We start from the raw sequence: 17,949 nt of genomic DNA, 5'->3' as shown, positions 1-17,949 counted from the left end.
CCAAGAGTCACCTCTGCTGCGGAGGATAAGTTCATCAGAGTCACCAGCCTCAGAAATCGCAGGTTAACAGCAGCTCAGACTAGAGACCAGATCAATGCCACACAGAGTTCTAGCAGTAGACACATCTCTACAACAACTGTTAAGAGGAGACTTTGTGCAGCAAGCCTTCATGGTAAAATAGCTGCTAGGAAACCACTGCTAAGGACAGGCAACAAGCAGAAGAGTCTTGTTTGGGCTAAAGAACACAAGGAATGGACATTAGACCAGTGGAAATCTGTGCTTTGGTCCGATGAGTCCAAATTTGCGATCTTTGGTTCCAACCACCGTGTCTTTGTGTGATGCAGAAAAGGTGAACGGATGGACTCTACATGCCTGGTTCCCACCGTGAAGCATGGAGTAGGAGGTGTGATGGTGTGGGGGTGCTTTGCTGGTGACACTGTTGGGGATTTATTCAAAACTGAAGGCATACTGAACCAGCATCTTTCAACCACAGCATCTTGCAGCGGCATGCTATTCATTCCGGTTTGCGTTTAGTTGGACCATCATTTATTTTTCAACAGGACAATGACCCCAAACACACCTCCAGGCTGTGTAAGGGCTATTTGACCAAGAAGGAGAGTGATGGGGTGCTACGCCAGATGACCTGGCCTCCACAGTCACCAGACCTGAACCCAATTGAGATGGTTTGGGGTGAGCTGGACCACAGAGTGACAGCAAAAGGGCCAACAAGTGCTAAGCATCTCTGGGAACTCCTTCAAGACTGTTGGAAGCCCATTCCGGTGACTACCTCTTGAAGCTCATCAAGAGAATGCCAAGAGTGTGCAAAGCAGTAATCAAAGCAAAAGGTGGCTACTTTGAAGAACCTAGAATATAAGACATATTTTCAGTTGTTTCACACTTTTTTGTTAATTATATAATTCCACATGTGTTAATTCATAGTTCTGATGCCTTCAGAGTGAATCTACAATTTTCATAGTCATGAAAATAAAGAAAACTCTGAATGAGGTGTGTCCAAACTTTTGGTCTGTACTGTATATATATATATATATATATATATATATGAGACAAGTATTTTCATTTTTACTCAGTATTAAATGGATGTGGAGACAGAACCTGTACTTAACATTTATCCAAGCTTACCCAATAATGCAGGATATTAAGAAAATTAAGCGAATCGATGTAAAATATTAAAAAAGGCAAGCCTTCAAATGCAAAAAAAATAATAATTCATTGCAATCATTAAAGCACCACTTTAGCGTTTTTTAGCTATTTTTCAGTGCTGGAATGGATGCTTCAAATCTAAGGTCACTACCCCTGCTCTCATACTTACCCGCCGCTGTCTTCACCTTCTATCACCGCCACTCCCGTCCATCTCCAGCAGTTTGTGTTCTGACTTGCTCTCGTTCTCATAGAATTGCATTGAGAGCTTGTGACTGTTACCTCTGACTTACGACCAGTCAGAAGCTGAAGTCACAAGGCGTTCAAAGGGTTTGAAGCAGCGCCCATAAAAAATGAAGACGCCAGTGGGTAAGTATGAGAGTAGGGGAAGGGATCTTAGATTTGAAACACAACTCCAGCACTGAAAGAAAGCAAAAATGCTGGAGTGGTGATTTAAAAGAAATATATGTTCTAAGGCTAGTTTCACACTTGCTTTTTTTTGCAGCGCGTTTTTCCCGCAAAAAAAGGCATTGAAAAAACGCATACAAAAGCATACAACTGCTGCGTTTTTTTCAAGCATTTTTATGAGCATGCATGAAAAAAACGCAGCGTTTTTATGCGTTTGTATGCGTTTTTAGTGCGTTTTTACCGCGTTTGCGTTTTTTTCCAACATTAGGTGGCCCCTCACACTAACCCAAACCATGACTTTACTAACCCTAACCCTGACCCTAACCCTAACCCTGACCCTAACCCTTAACCAAACCATACTTAACCCTAACCCTAACCCTGACCCTAACCCTTAACCAAACCATACTTAACCCTAACCCTGACCCTAACCCTGACCCTAACCCTTAACCAAACCATACTTAACCCTAACCCTGACCCTAACCCCAACCCTAACCCTGACCCTAACCCTTAACCAAACCATACTTAACCCTAACCCTGACCCTAACCCTGACCCTAACCCTTAACCAAACCATACTTAACCCTAACCCTGACCCTAACCCTGACCCTAACCCTAACCCTAACCCTGACCCTAACCCTTAACCAAACCATACTTAACCCTAACCCTAACCCTAACCCTGACCCTAACCCTTAACCAAACCATACTTAACCCTAACCCTGACCCTAACCCCAACCCTAACCCTGACCCTAACCCTTAACCAAACCATACTTAACCCTAACCCTGACCCTAACCCCAACCCTAACCCTGACCCTGACCCTAACCCTAACCCTAAACCCCTAAATTCCATGGTTAAAAAAAAAAAAACGCATGTGCAAAAAAACGCATACATGAGCATGCCAGTGCGCATGTATGCGCATCCATAGGCTATAATGGCCATTTTTAGCGCAAAACGTGCGCATATGTGCGCATGCGCTTTTTTGCAGGGCCAAAAAATGCAACATGCTGCGTCTGGAAAATCCAAACGCACACCCCAAAAAAACGCAGCGCATGAAAATCGCATACATGCGCTTACCAGCGCGCAGGTATGCACACCCATGTTAAATATAGGGGAAAAAACGCATGCGCAGGTATGCGTTTTTTTCCAGCGCTAAAAAACGCAAATGTGAAACCAGCCTCAGTTTAATAAATTACATATCTGAAAGAAAAGGTCACAATTCCACCCCTCAGTGTGTCTAGGATGCAGTTATTGATGGCACAGCCATCCAATCTGGTACAGGGGTGTGCTGAAACTGTCAGTACTTTAATTGACAGCTCAGTGTCCAGTTCGATGCAGAGGAGTGCTGAGCTGTCAGTGTTTTAATTGACAGCTTGGATGTCCAATCTGAGAATGGGAGGTGCTGGCTGTCTCCAGGTGTTTGCCAGCTACTTAGCTGTGCTGTTGCTCCCAGACCTCTGCCAGACATAGCTTAAGCTAAGTGTGGTTGGCTTTCTCTGTGCCTAGTGTTTTGCTTGATGATATTTCTTTGCCTGGCCTTGGACCTTGCTCTGACTATCCGTCTGTTTAATGCCTTTGTTATGATCTGCTATCTTCCTGATATTTTGACCTCGGACCACAACCTGACTACGCCTTTGACTCTTCCCTCTGTTTATGACATACCTTCTTGGCATTTGCCCTTGGACTTCTTAACTATCTTGACTCACAGCTTGTCAGTGAGTAGTGACTCGGAGTCAAACAATGTGTGTGAAGATAACAGATTATGGCCAAGAATCATGCCAATCTTGATGATATGTGTGTCGGAGTCAGAAGCCCTGATTTTTTATGAGGTACCTGCTAATCAATCAGAAGAGTTGGACAAGTAGTGTGCACCTCTTTATGCACCTTGTCACAATTCCTACTCTAGTCCCTGCTGGAGAAAGATTGTGGGGCAGTGAATGCCATCCCCATGTCCCACCTCAGCTCCATTTACGTTGTCAGAGTTGGGTGACAATGGCGTGAGAATGCCAATAAGTCGCAAAATTCTACAGCAGCCTTGCGCCAAAATTTTGCAACTTTTCAAAGCTTTTTATGTCAGAATACTGGCGTAAAAGCTTTGGTATATCAGGCCTTTTTTTTTTTACACAAACTTGTTAAAATATAAAGTTGTTGAAGGTGTTAGAATTTACTTCAGTTGGAATCCATATTTCTATCTGTACATAAAACTGATTGTATTTCCTTGTAGAAAAGCACAAAGGCAATTAAGAAAATGAAATAGTTCACTATTGTATAAATATTAAACACTGTTTGAAGAAGTTAAGCTTTCGAGTCTGGATATGAAATATGCTAAAATGTTCCTTCGTTTGTTTGCTTTTGTGAAAAAAAATGTTTCCAATTCTTTAATCCTGAGCCTGGCAATTAACTGGCAAATAAAGCAAGGCTTGTTATTACACAAACAAATGGCATGAAGTGCAGTAGTAGAATTTATTTCATTACAGCAGTGCAAACAACGTGCTTATTTCAGCTGAGAAAGCAGATTAGTTTCTTAACCAATAAAGTATAATGGATGACAGCAAATGTAGGGAAATACAGGGTCACAGCATAATCGTAATGAAGAACAATGCATCAACCTATGAAAGTCACATATCATGGTCATAGCTGTATTGCTGCTAAGCGCAGGCTCCAAAGCCATAATACACTGCCCAAATAGATCTACAGAGTTATAACATAGCACAGCAAAGCTCTCATTGCATGGTGGCATATAGAGTTTTTTCTGTTTATACAGAGTTTAAAAAAGTCACAATTCTGGCAATAATTGAGATCAGTCTGTGTGTTATAGGTTCACATACAGTATACTAGCAGTGTCGGACTGGGTTGCCAAGGGCCCACCAGTGACATTGACTTTTTGGGGGCCCACTTTTCACCTGCATACAAATATTCTCATTCACAAATTTACCTAAATCTCTATATAATAATAATAAACAGGTAGTTTGGTTAATGAATGTTAAAATGCTGATTTTTTTTTGGTACAGAGTGAGTCAAGTGAATTATGCCAAGTACGGCCCATATAGATCTGCACTGGGGCCCACCGGGGGATTCCCCTGTTACCCTATGGGCCAGTCTGAGCCTGTATACTAGTGACCATTAGTAGGCTTTCCCACTGACTGCCACAATGATTACAGAAAAACTTTTTCCTTTAGGTCTGACTTTCTCATTTTAGTCTACAATCAATACACACTCACCTTCTCTTCCATTACACTTTTAACAAGAATTAACTTCAGAAATAAATTGAGCTTCTCATCCCATATCCCTTGTGTTTCATTAGTAGATGCTTGTAATTTATAGCCATTCCAAGTGCTGGGGTTAATCTGAACTTCAAGTGTCCCTGTGAAATCAAGAACAAAAAATATATAAAAACGTTACTAATAGACAATAACATCAACAGAGCCAGAAAGAGAACAGTTAGACAAGCTGATAATCGGGAATGGGAATTTGTTAGAATGTTTGTTCAACAGTTATTGCTTTGTTTAAATACGCCACCATTCACCCCAAACAATGAGCAAAACATTATTTCCGCAGTTGATAGGATTGTTCATGTCGACAATAAAATCATTGTTATCGGCAGCCTGAGCCTGCAGGATAACTTGAATTTCTTTGGAACTTGATTGGGGCTGATTATCCAACTATACTGTGTTGAAATGTTTCATTAATTTTTCTTTGCCATACACATCCAAGGAGATTAGATACAGTGCCATAGGTTGTAAAATTCTTGATTATGTTGTGCATCGTGGACAAATTAATATCAAGATCTTTGGAGATGGACTGGTAACCTTGAGATTGCTGATATTTTTCAACAATTTTGGATCTCAAGTTCTCAAAGAGTTCTCTTCTCCCCTCTCTGTTCTCCATGCCTAGTTTGGCACATATAAATGTACAATGCAAAGATGGAATCAACTTCTACCCTTTTTATCTGTTTTCAGGTGTGATTTGCACATTGCCCACACCTGTTGCCTGCCACAGGTGTTGTGAGTTCATTTTTCCCCTCACCATTGAGGTCTGATGAACTCCCTCCTCTAGTGAAAGAAGGTAGTGAGACTGATTACCAAACACCTGGGCAGCTGGATGATGACTGGGTGGCTGGAATTGAGGACTGGATATAAGGCTGCCGACGCCCTTCTTCCTGGCTGGTGATTTTCCTGCTGGATTCCTGGAGACCAGTCTGATTCCTGCATCTCAAGGCTAGGTATTTCTGCTCTTCTTTGTACTCTTCAGTTTTGTTTTTGTATTGCCTTGTTTTTTGGGAGTTCTGCCATTCCCGGCCGGGGGTGAGCTGGATTCCATTTTTGTCTCAGATCTGTTGATATTTTGCTCTGTCTTCAGAATATACCTGAGTGCTGATATAGTCTTTTGAAGCCTAGCGACTTCAGGGCCTGTTTTTCCTATCAGTCGGTTGGCTCATTTTGATAGGGTTTTTGCGGATGGCAGACAGCAGCTTTCCTATCCTGTCCTATGTAGTTAGCTTGGGCCCCATCATTTGCTCAACCTATCTTTCTATCTGTGTTAGTGTTTTCATCTTGCTTCACCGTCATTATATGTTGGGGGCTGCCTATTGCTTTGGGGTCTGCTCTGGGGCAGTTTAGTTTTTCCCCTTTCTGTCTTTAGGCTATATAGTTCTCCGGCTGTGATCGAGGGGTCTAGGGCACCGTAGGAACCCCCCACGGCTACTGCTAGTTGTTGTGGATAGGTTCAGGGGTCTGCAATCCGATAGCTGCCAACCTCTTTGGTTTTTCTGGACTTAGCTGGTATTTTGTTTTTTCCTCCGTCGGTGACTCATCATAACACACAGGTGAGTTTGAACAAGCATCACATACTTGAAACAAAGTTGTTTACCCACATTTTTGGAAAGGTTTCAACAATTTTGCTCTGTCAGTTTTTGGGTTTTGTGTGAAATTATGTCCAATTTTCCTTGTTTTCTCTGTTTTTTTTCGTGTTGTTCCGGTATGCACAAAACAAATAAACATTTGCATAACAAAACATGTGTAATTGCAATAATTTTCTGGTTGGTAGAAATACTTCATTTTTTTAACAATTTCAAGGGTGCATACACTTTCGGCCATGACTGTATAAACAGGTCATGAAACGACTGCCAATCGGCTTGTATATAGCTGATTGATGATTGTTGAATGGCCGCAGTTGCCAAGAGTAAATTCAGCTAAATCCATGAAACCCATGACAGTAATATAAGCTTTGTTTTGCCTCACTTAAAACAAGTTAAATTAAAAACAGTATATAGGAGAAACACAAAGGCCATGATTCATCAAAGTATTTATGCAAGAAAACTGGAGTAAAACACTTTGAAAAGTTTCGAGCAGCTCTACCAAAATGGGCAAAACTTGGATGGGACAGGCACGACTACACCAACCTGTCAAATTCAAGAAAAGTGGCTGGGTTTCTTATGCCAGAAAGGTTACTCCAGTCCAGCCCAGAATAACATTTCTGGTGAGGCATACACCACTAGTAACCCCAGCAGAAGTCTGGCAGCAGAGTTAAATGAATTCTACTGCAGATTTGAGGCAAGCTCTACACACAGTGGCTATTCATCTCTAAGCTCCTCAGTCTGTTCATATAAAGATCATTCATTGTGCAACACCCAAGTAGTGATCTCCGAGGCAGAGGTGATACGCATCCTGAAGGGACTTAAGGTCAAAAAAGCACCTGGCCCTGATGGTGTATCTCCAATGTGTCTGAAAGTATGTGCTACCCAGCTTGCCCCTATACTGACAAATATATACAATGTGTCACTGAAAGAGTGCGTTGTACCTCAGTGTTGGAAAAATTCCACAATTATCCCTGTCCCCAAGAAAGTGGGATCCTGTGAGTTGAACGACTATAGACCAGTGGCACTCACATCTGTAGCTATGAAAGTCTTCGAAAGAATTATGATGTCCCACCTGATAAAATTCACGCAGAAGCTATGGGACCTGCTTCAGTTTGCCTATAAGGAGAATCGTTCGGCAAACGACACTGTCAATCTGGCACTGAAGTACATTTTGGATGATACAGATGAACTGCACTCATATGTCCGGATTCTTTTCATGGACTTTAGCTCAGCGTTCAATACCATTGATCCGAATTTACTTCATAAGAAAATGGTAGCTCTTGGAGTCCCTCTCAACTTATGCTTGTGGATTTATAACTTCCTGACAGCCAGGATACAGAGTGTAAAAGTTGGACCATTCACTTCGGACACCTTGGTCACAAACATCGGGGCACCTCAGGGGTGTGTTTTGTCCCCGTTACTGTTTTCTCTCTATACAAATGATTGCATCTCTTCAGCAGACTCAGTAAAAATCTTGAAATTTGCCGATGATATGACACTGATTGGTCTCATCAGGGGAAATGCTGAAGACTTGTATCGGAGTGAGGTGGAAAGAATATGTGACTGGTGTAAAGCCAATAATCTTGTACTCAACACTAAAAAAACTGCTGAGATGGTTGTGGATTTTAGGAAAGATCAACATGAGATACTTCCAATCTACATCCATGACGAAGTGGTTCTTAGGGTCACAGAGACCAAATTCCTTGGTGTTATCATCTCTCATGATCTTAAATGGGGGAAAAACATGGATGCTGTTATAAGAAAAGCACAACAGAGGATGTTCTTCCTGCGTCAGCTGAAAAGATATGGTTTGTCTAAGAATCTGCTGATCTTATTCTTTAATGCTGTCATCAGATCTGTGATTTGTTCCTCTCTGATAGTCTGGTATGGGGGAGCCACGGCACATGACAAACTCCGCTTACAAAGGACTTTCAGAACAGCAGAGAGAATTATAGGTTCCCCCCTGCCTAAAATCCAGGATCTTTATGATAAGAGTATTCGATCCCACGCATTGAAAATTTCATCTGAACCCTCTCACCCGGGACACTCCTCATTCCAACTACTCCCTTCAGGACGTCGCTTTAGAGTCCCCAAATGCAGCACCAACCGCCATATGAACAGCTTCTATCCACTCTCTGTTCAACAATTAAATCGTCATGTGTAGACTATATACTGTATCTGTCTTGTTAGATGTTACTTGTTGTATCTGTTGTTATATATTATGTTGCCTCTTTGCCACAAAGAATTCTTTGTATATATGTAATATGTACTTGGCGATAATAAATTTGATTGTTTGATTGATTGATTAAGATGCACCAAATTCATTTTATGGTGTGCGTTCCTTAATCAATTTAGCAAATCTTATTCCTGCATGCCCCTCATTTAGAATAATGTACAAAATCAGGACCCTTGCTGGTGCTCAAATAATGTTACTATTAAAAATAGGTTTCATAAGTCTTGCCTGGAAAATGTGATTTAGCCTCTGGAAGCTACAATAGGTCCCTGCCACCCATTTTCTAACTTTGGTTGTCACTATATATCTACAGTATGAAAACACTGGATCTGCCCACAAATCAGAGCAAATAAATATAAAATATGTTGAATTGTGTAGATGCTTCAAGTTGCTAGTTCAAGAAAAATAAATCGTGTAGCATGAATATTTGTAAAAAATCATTTCAATCATATTAGTAAATATTCAAAAACTACCTTGGCCATTCAAAAACTTGCTTAGAGTTAAACAGATATAAGGGGGAAGCAGTATTTTACTCAGTTTCAGTTAAACAAAAAAATGGCGAGACAGAGAGCAAGCACTCGGAACGAGAAAAATGTCCATTTACAGAAACTGACAGAGGGAAGGAAAAGACCCTAAATCTGCATATAACATTTATCAATTATGTGTACTACACATAAGTACACAGCTAAAGCTGCCAAAAGAAAGATTGTTTTGGGGATTTTTCTTGTTTTTTTTTTTTTTTTTACTGATAGCTATTTTTTTATGTTGCACTTTAGGCTTCCCATTAATTACCGAGGCTCATGTGCCTCATTTGTCTCAGTATATTTGTGAGGCATTTACTAGATAATCATCTTTTTTCTCACTAGTGGTTTAGTAATCTGTTCTCAATAATCATTCTCCCTCTTTGGTAATAAAAAGGTGTTCCCTGCGCACGGACTTCTTGGTGATCCTGTGATTGACTTGTGATTATACACAGCAGCCAATCAGAGGAAGCAGAATGAGAGCGAGGCAGTAGTCTAAACCAATGAAGAGACAGGAGGTGTGTCTCAGACTATACCAGACTCCCATTAGGCAGTGTAACTAAATTGTAGTCACAGGTAGCAGCTCTAATAGCTCTGCTATAGTGGGGCAGAGCTCAACGCAACCAAAAAAGCAGGAGAAATTGGACCCCAAAAGTTGTTTTGCAATTTGCCCTGAGTATGCTGATACCCTATATGTGGGGGTAAAACACTGTTTGGGCGCATGGCAGAGCTTGGAAGGGAAGGAGCACCATTTGACTTTTTCAACGCAGAATTGGCTGGAATTGAGATCAGACGCCATGTTGCATTTGGAGAGCCCCTGATGTGCCCAAACAGTGGAAACCCCCCAATTATAACTCCAACCCTAACCCCAACACACCCCTAACCCTAATCTCAGCCCTAGCCCTAACCCTAGCCCTAACCCTAATCCTAGCCCTAACCCTAGTCCTAACCCTAGCCCTAACCCTAATAGGAAAATGGAAATAAATACATTTTTTTTATTTAATTATTTTTCCCTAACTAAGGGGGTGATAACGGGGAGTTTGATTTACTATTTATGGCGGTTTTTATGTTTGGCAGCAGTCACAAGCTAAAAGACGCTTTTTTTTTGTAAAAAAAAGTTTTTGCATCACCACATATTGAGAGCTATAATTTTTCCGTATTATGACCCACTGAGTCATGTGACATCTTATTCTTTGTGGGACGAGTTGACGTTTTTATTGGTACCATTTTCGGGCACGTGACATTTTTTGATCGCTTTTTATTCTGATTTTTGGGACGCAGAATGAACAAAAACCAGCGTTTCAAGAATTTCTTTTGGGGGGTGCGTTTACACCGTTCCACGTGCGGTAAAATTGATAAAGCAGTTTTTTTTCTTCGGGTCAGTACGGTTACAGTGATACCTCATTTAGGTCATTTTTTTATGTTTTGGCGGTTTTATGCAATGAAAACTATTTTATATAAAAAATAATTATTTTTGCATCACTTTATTCTGCGAGCTATAACTTTTTTATTTTTTTGCGGATGACACTGTATGGTGGCTTGTTTTTTGCGAGACAAGCTGACGTTTTCAGCGGTACCATGGATATTTATATGCGTCTTTTTGATCGCGCGTTATTGCACTTTTTGTTCGGTGGTATGATAATAAATCATTATTTTTTGCTTCGTTTTTTATTTTTATTTTTTAAGGGGTTCGCTAAAGGGGTCAACTAATGGGACAGTTTTATAGGGCGGGTCGTTACGGACGCGGCGATACCAAATGTGTACTTTTATTGTTTTTTTTCAAAAAATGAATTTATTGGGGAATATTTTTTTTTTTTTACTAATTTATTTGGCGATTTTTTTAAAATTATTTTTACATTTTTTTTTTTTAACTTTATTACATTGTCCCAGTTGGGACATCACTGTCCTGTGACAGATCGGTCACATCACAGATCACTGTGACAGATCAGCGATCTGTCACAGGCATAGACGCAGACTTTCTCATGCCTGCACTTAGCAGGCACTGAGGAAGCCAGCTCCCTACAGGCCCCTGAAGGTCCCCGTCGCCATCTTGGATCCAGGGGCCTGTAGGGAAAGAGCCCCCTGCAGCAGCGCTGCACATTGCGCTGCTGTGGGAGGCTCAGGGAAGCACGGAGGGGGCCCCCTCCCTGACGATGCTTCCCTTTAACCCCCGGTACACCGCGATCATGTTTGATCGCGGTGTACAAGGGGTTAATGTGTCGGGGGCGGTCCGTGACCACCCCTGACACATTGTGCCGGGTGTTAGCTGTGATAATCAGCTGACACCCTGCCGCGATCAGCGGCGCTCACCACTTGGGCGCCGCTGATCGCCATGACGTACTATCCCGTCCCTGGGAATTAAGTCCCAGGGCACATGGACGGGATAGTAAGTCATATGGCAGAAAGGGGTTAATAGTCTGCCTCCTGTCATTTTGATAAAATCACTATTCTTTCTTTTGTAGATCTAGCATTTCTCTGAATGCCGAGCCCTGTATATAACCCCACCCATATCACTGATTGGCCGCTTTCTATGTACACTGTATATTGTCAAAAAGCTGCTAATCATTGGTGGGGTTGTACAGAGCAGGAGGACTACATGGCATGAGACAACTAGTCCTCTAATGATAATCTCCTGCTGATAAAACAGTGATTTTGTAATGTAGCGAGGGGTGGTAGCCTTGGGCAAGGTGCTTGCCTCTTCCAACCCCAACACATTACATGAAGGTCGGGGTCCTTGCAGGCCGCATGTTACCGATGACTTTGGTTGGCCAGGACCAGATGTTGACACTTCAATAAGAGAGACCTCCAGTCAAAAATAAACTTTTTAATGAACAATAACTTCGTGGGGATTATTTACAAAAGATTACTGGTATACAGCTTAATGAACATTTCCTTCACATTACGGAGCATTTTCGCACCCAGTTTCAGTTCCTTTCTCTTAACTCACTTGTTCTATGTCTTCACTGTTTCACCTACCTTCACCACAACCCAGCTCAGTACTACAGTCCAGTTACTGAGAGACCTATTATCACCCCACGGTTCTGCATCTTCTTTCCCCTCAAGGGAACTAGTTTGTCAATATGGCCGGTACTTAGCCTTGACCGGTGTTTAGCTTCTCTGCTACTAACGCCCTGGAATTCCTGTCCACAGCACTCTCCTTGCCTCATGCCCCCTGTCCCGCTACCTCTTCGAGTTATAAACTTGGGCCTCACAGCTAGGTGTCCTCTCCCAGAATTCGTCTCTTTTTGACCATACTGTACTTCTGTCAGTTTTCGATCCTCTTTACTCTGGTTCACTCTAACCACTGTCTTGGTTTCCTCTCATTTTGGGACACCCACATCATGTGGCACTGCTTACTGTCCAGACCTTAGGTCTGCTTCTGTCTCACACTGGACCCTATGTAATGTCCTGACTGGAAAATGTCTCTGTCCCTTCACCTTATTCCCTCCCACTCTGGACTAGTCCCAAACATTAACGCTAATTCTACCTGGCAAGTAGAACATAACATTATCACCAATAACGCATATCTAAATTCACACGATACACCACAACAATACTCATGTTTTTAAGGGGGAATGTTGGCAGAATGTCCATCTCCTTACAACTTTATCAAAAATACAACACTAGAAGCAGGGTCTCTGCCACTATATCATCCTGCTTTCAGACTAAAGCAAAAACCTGCAACTTAACTGTTTCCTGGTAGAATTTAGTTTTTTAAAAATGTATTATATAAAGATCTTATAATATCAGTATATTTACACTGACCTAAATGGATAAGAATAGGAGCTGATAAAATATCATCTTTTAATCCTTTGAAACATGGAAGCATCTCTTCTAGGTCACAACAACTATTCCAAAAAACGTCATGAAGCCAGGGAACATCTGGTTTAGTTGGGCGCTCCTAAAAAAAAAGAAAAAAGGTATCGTCATTTATAGTTACAAAAACATGAATTTATTAACCATAAAGAAACTGAAAACTTGGTAGACAGTGTACATTTTAGGACGCACATATAATGATGTCATCACTTTAAACCCAGACATTATTTTTTTTTCCAGCTAAAATTAATTTTCAATTTCCTAGAAAGAATATACTTCAAATCAAAACATCAAATATGGTAATTAGATCGATTTTAACTTGTTTAATAAAATTGTAACATTTTTTAAGCTCCATTATGGACATGTAAAACACATTACTTTTTGAAATGGTATACACAGCTATGAATGCAAAAAAAACACATGTAAAAAAATATAAAAATATTAGTAAAGACATTTTTCCTAGAGGCATTTATTTTGCTTCTACCTCGCTTGCTTTCTCAGTGAAGGATTAACACACTTTGTCTCTTAGAGCTTGTGCACACAACCAAATATATCGCACGAGTGCTATCCATAGCTTTCACAGGTAGCATTCATACACATATTATTGTATGGGACAGTGTACATGTCCGATTTTTTTTTCTCGGAAGTGGTCCAAGGAAAAAAATTGGTGACAAGTCCTGATTTTGATCCGAGTGTCGGATGAAAATCGGCAATGGAAGTCTATGGGTCAGTGGAAAATATCGGACCCCACTCAGATGACAACTAAGGGTGGTCCAATTTTCAAGGGCTGACATAATTGAGAAGGTGACAAAACTTTTTTTTTCTCTCCATGTCTGATCCCACTCTGATCAATGTCAGATCAACCTCTGATCCGAATCCGATCAGCGTAGCTGGACCGTTTTTATCAGATCTCAGACCTGCCCTAACTAAGAGGCAGCTCTGCTTAAGAAAAAATCTACCCCACCTGTCTGCAAAGGAGGTAAGGCAAAACCAAGTCGTCTCCAATTTGAGAAACCTATTTTGGCACCCCAGACTACCATTGGAAAGACCAAGAGAAGAAGAGTCTAATTCTTTGTTTATGGAGAATTTCTTCTTATTCCAATGGTTTCAGTGTCCTGATGAAACATACATTTGGCAAATAGCCATTCCTCCCAATCTTCCAAATACATGCACACTCGGCTTGACCAAGCATACATGTATTTTTTTGGCAGTGAATTATCTCCCACGGACACAAACACTCTTAGCATGCCTGACCTTCCTTCCCTCAATGTCTGCTGCTGGGGGAAAGTCAGAAGTCAGAACACCCAAATGCCCATTTAGTGCTCATCTGGTCTTTTATGGTTTTCCATAAAAAGTCAATTTAAAAAGAAAAAAAAAAAAAAAAAAAAAAAAAAATATATATATGTATATATATATATATATATATATATATATATATATATATATATATATTTTTTTTTTTTTTTTTTTGTGATCGCACACAGCCACAATATTTCAGAGCAAATTGTAAATGGTCTCATTATGGGTTAATGGCTTGATGTGCAAGATTAAGCTTATCCCGGGATTTACATGAACCCTTTTCAGCCTTGAGGCTATAGTTTTTGATTCCAGTTATTAAGATAAAAATACATCTATATTTATCTGCACTAAAAGCATTGAGATCCCACCTTATCTAAGCTTGCAGCCCCCCGGAGGAAGAAATTCCATTCTGATTCAGTGATTTCTTCTTTTTGTCGCATGATTTCTATACAGAGCATAAAACTGTAGATAAGTTTATGCTGTTCAAAGAGACCTCGTGAAACATTGGTGTAAGATGAGAAAAGAGTTTGGTCGAGCAAGGTTGCCAGGCGAATATCGAGATCGTTACTCTTCTCAGCAGTCTCAATTGTTGTGTTAAATAGCTGCAAAGAAAGTAAAACATGAAATACAAAACAGAACAACAAAAAAACATCAAATCTCTACTGACATCAGACAATTCCAAAGTGATTAAAAGCGATGGAGCTAATGCAGGTTAAAGTTCAGCTTTGGTTATTCAAGGAATCAGCTCTACTGCTTAAAGTTTTATTCTCCTGATATAAAAGTGAGCAGGAAGAAGCAGTAGTCCTATACAGTAACACTGTCTTCCAAAGCCGATGACAAAATCTGGGACACATTGGAGGCTCCCAACTAAAATCTGTTCCCTATCTAAAAGCTGTGATACTTTCAGGTAGCAATACAATGCTCAATGTAACTTCATATACTTGACATGTAAAAAAATTACAATCAGATTTTTACTCACTTGGATTGCATATAATATAATAACAAATATTCCCAATTTTTGACCATAAGTATTATATGTTAGATTTAAAAAAAAAAAAATGAAATAATGAATTTTATACCGCAAGACTTGTCATTAAATTCTGTCCTTCACAATTTAAACAGGTAGCCCAGGTTAATTTTTTTTCAACTATCAGTCTAAAAACCAAAAGGCTAGTAGTTGCTAACGACCACTCCTGTCAGCAATTCAGTTGCTCCACATTAACAGGGCAGCTCTTCTTCCAAGCTGCTCTGTTGATAGGGTGTGACTGCTGACATCAAACTGATTGACAGCCAGCAGTTAAACCGTGGGGAGCCGGCTGTGAATCAGCTTGACATCAGCAGTGAAGCCATGTGACATCAACAGAAGCCGCTGAATCACCGGCAAGAGCAGTCTGTCACTGATCTGTGCCGGTAGATATCAGAACCGGGCACAACAGGCAGATAATTAGTAACTACCTGCCTGTTAGTTCTTAGGCTAATTTCACACTTCCTTTTTTTTGCAGCGCGTTTTTCCCGCAAAAAAACGCATTGAAAAAACGCATACAAAAGCATACAACTGCTGCGTTTTTTTCAAGCATTTTTATGAGCATGCATGAAAAAAACGCAGCGTTTTTATGCGTTTGTATGCGTTTTTACCGCGTTTGCGTTTTTTCCAACATTAGGTGGCCCCTCACACTAACCCAAACCATGACTTTACTAACCCTAACCCTGACCCTAACCCTAACCCTGACCCTAACCCTTAACCAAACCATACTTAACCCTAATCCAAACCCTAAACCCTAACTAACCCTAACCCTGACCCTAACCCTGACCCTAACCCTAACCCTGACCCTAACCCTGACCCTAACCCTTAACCAAACCATACTTAACCCTAACCCAAACCCTAAACCCTAACTAACCCTAACCCTGACCATAAACCTAACCCTGACCCTAACCCTGACCCTAACCCTTAACCAAACCATAATTAACCCTAACCCAAACCCTAAACCCTAACTAACACTGACCCTGACCCCAACCCTAACCCTGACCCTGACCCTAACCCTAACCCTAAACCCCCTTAACTAACCCTAACTCTAACCCAAACCCCTAAATTCCATGGTTAACAAAAAAAAACGCATGTGCAAAAAAACGCATACATAAGCATGCCAATGCACCCATAGACTTATATTGGGTGTCTTGCTGTAAAAAAACGCATTGCGCGCGCATGCGTTTTTTTGAGGCAAGTCGGACGCCCAAAAAATGCAACAGGTTGCATTTTGTGCGCCCGAGCGCATACCGCAAAAAAACGCATGCGCGGAAAAACGCGTACAAACGCATGTGTATGCGCACATAAGCGCATCCCATGCAAAGTATAGGGAAAAAAACGCATGCGCTATTTAGCGCTAAAATACCGCGAAAAAAAACGCAAGTGTGAAACCAGCCTTAGCCCCATAGTAAAAAATTAAATAATTCTGGTAAACCGCTTAAAATTGCAAGGAAATTTGAGTAATTTTACAAATATTTTCCTTGACATTTTCTGTACTAATGTATTTATTCGTTAACTTGCACTGTACATTGTATTATGCTTTCTTCTCTTAATACAAAATATTATCAGTAGTCTGAAATATGTTTTACCCATGAATGTGAAGAATAGAGACTCAAAAGTGGTACAAGTGACCAAAAGCAAAGTATCTACAAATTGTAGATAGCATCTTTAAATAGGCTACTACAGGATCCCCATATCAGTGCAGGTACTCGACCACTGTCATTCAGTAGTGTCAGTGTAGCAGAACCTCACCCCTTCCCCAGTGCCGGCCAGGAATATTCTCAGGCTCACCTTTCCATGGGTTTGTTTTCTTGTTCTAGACTGTATATTCATATTACATTTGTTGCTTTTTAAATCAGGTGACAAAAAGTGCATATGTGATTTTTGTTGCTCTAATTCATATCTTCACACACTAATAAGATAACCGAAACAGGTCTTTAGATCTTATTCAGATGTCCATGAATAGTGTCACCGATGGGTGCATAGAATGACGCGCCCATATGCTAGAGTGCAGTTAATGTAGCGTCGTTGTCAGAGTTTAACAGCAGCATCTAACAGGTTAACAGTTGCGAGCGGAAATCAGCGGCTGTTCTAACAGCCTGCCAGGTATATGACATGCTAACTCTGTGAGCCCGCTACATACATACCCACTACCGACTTGCGCCGTACATGTACGGCGGATGTAGGTATGAAGCTAACAACGTAATGGATAGGACAATCTTTTCAGTTTATTTTTTTCATGAAAAATCAGTGATGAAACACTAATGGAAAAAACTGTTACACTGATGAAACTCAGATCCAAAGCATGGATGAACAACAGTCCGTGTTTTTTCATACGTGAACAATTTTGGATGTCTGAATGAGGCAAAAATGGACAACTCAGAAATTTTAATGGGAAATCTCTTTTTTAGGATAAAAGCGTGAAAAAGATTTAGAAGATATATTTTATTAAGAAATCCACACTGTAGTTCATTAATTTGCTCTACTTAGTTACTTTGGCTGGAAGAAAGCCAATTATACAAGCCAATTTTTAACAGTTTTAGAATTCACTTTCTTTAAAGCTCAGTAGTGACATAATTAGTTTAGACAGGATTATTTTAGAATATCATAATAATTTTGGGATTAGAAATTGTGATATG

General features: G+C 40.5%; 1 protein-coding gene across 1 annotated transcript in view; it reads right to left on the bottom strand.

Moving 5' to 3' along the window:
* Positions 1-17,949, bottom strand: part of DNAH6 (dynein axonemal heavy chain 6) — a 570,270-nt gene that overhangs the window by 153,892 nt on the left and 398,429 nt on the right. Inside the window, exons 61-63 of the mRNA XM_073542156.1 lie at positions 14,655-14,888; positions 12,937-13,072; positions 4,781-4,923 (exon numbers count right to left, since the gene is read on the bottom strand). Of these exons, the coding sequence (XP_073398257.1) occupies positions 4,781-4,923; positions 12,937-13,072; positions 14,655-14,888 (513 nt within the window). The remainder of the gene's footprint in view (positions 1-4,780; positions 4,924-12,936; positions 13,073-14,654; positions 14,889-17,949) is intronic.

Source organism: Dendrobates tinctorius, unplaced genomic scaffold, assembly GCF_039654945.1.
Source record: "Dendrobates tinctorius isolate UK_male_01 unplaced genomic scaffold, ASM3965494v1 ptg000011l, whole genome shotgun sequence".
Taxonomy (NCBI): Eukaryota; Metazoa; Chordata; class Amphibia; order Anura; family Dendrobatidae; genus Dendrobates; species Dendrobates tinctorius.
The sequence above is the reverse complement of the archived record's forward strand: the minus strand, read 5'-3'. Positions and strand labels throughout refer to the sequence as shown.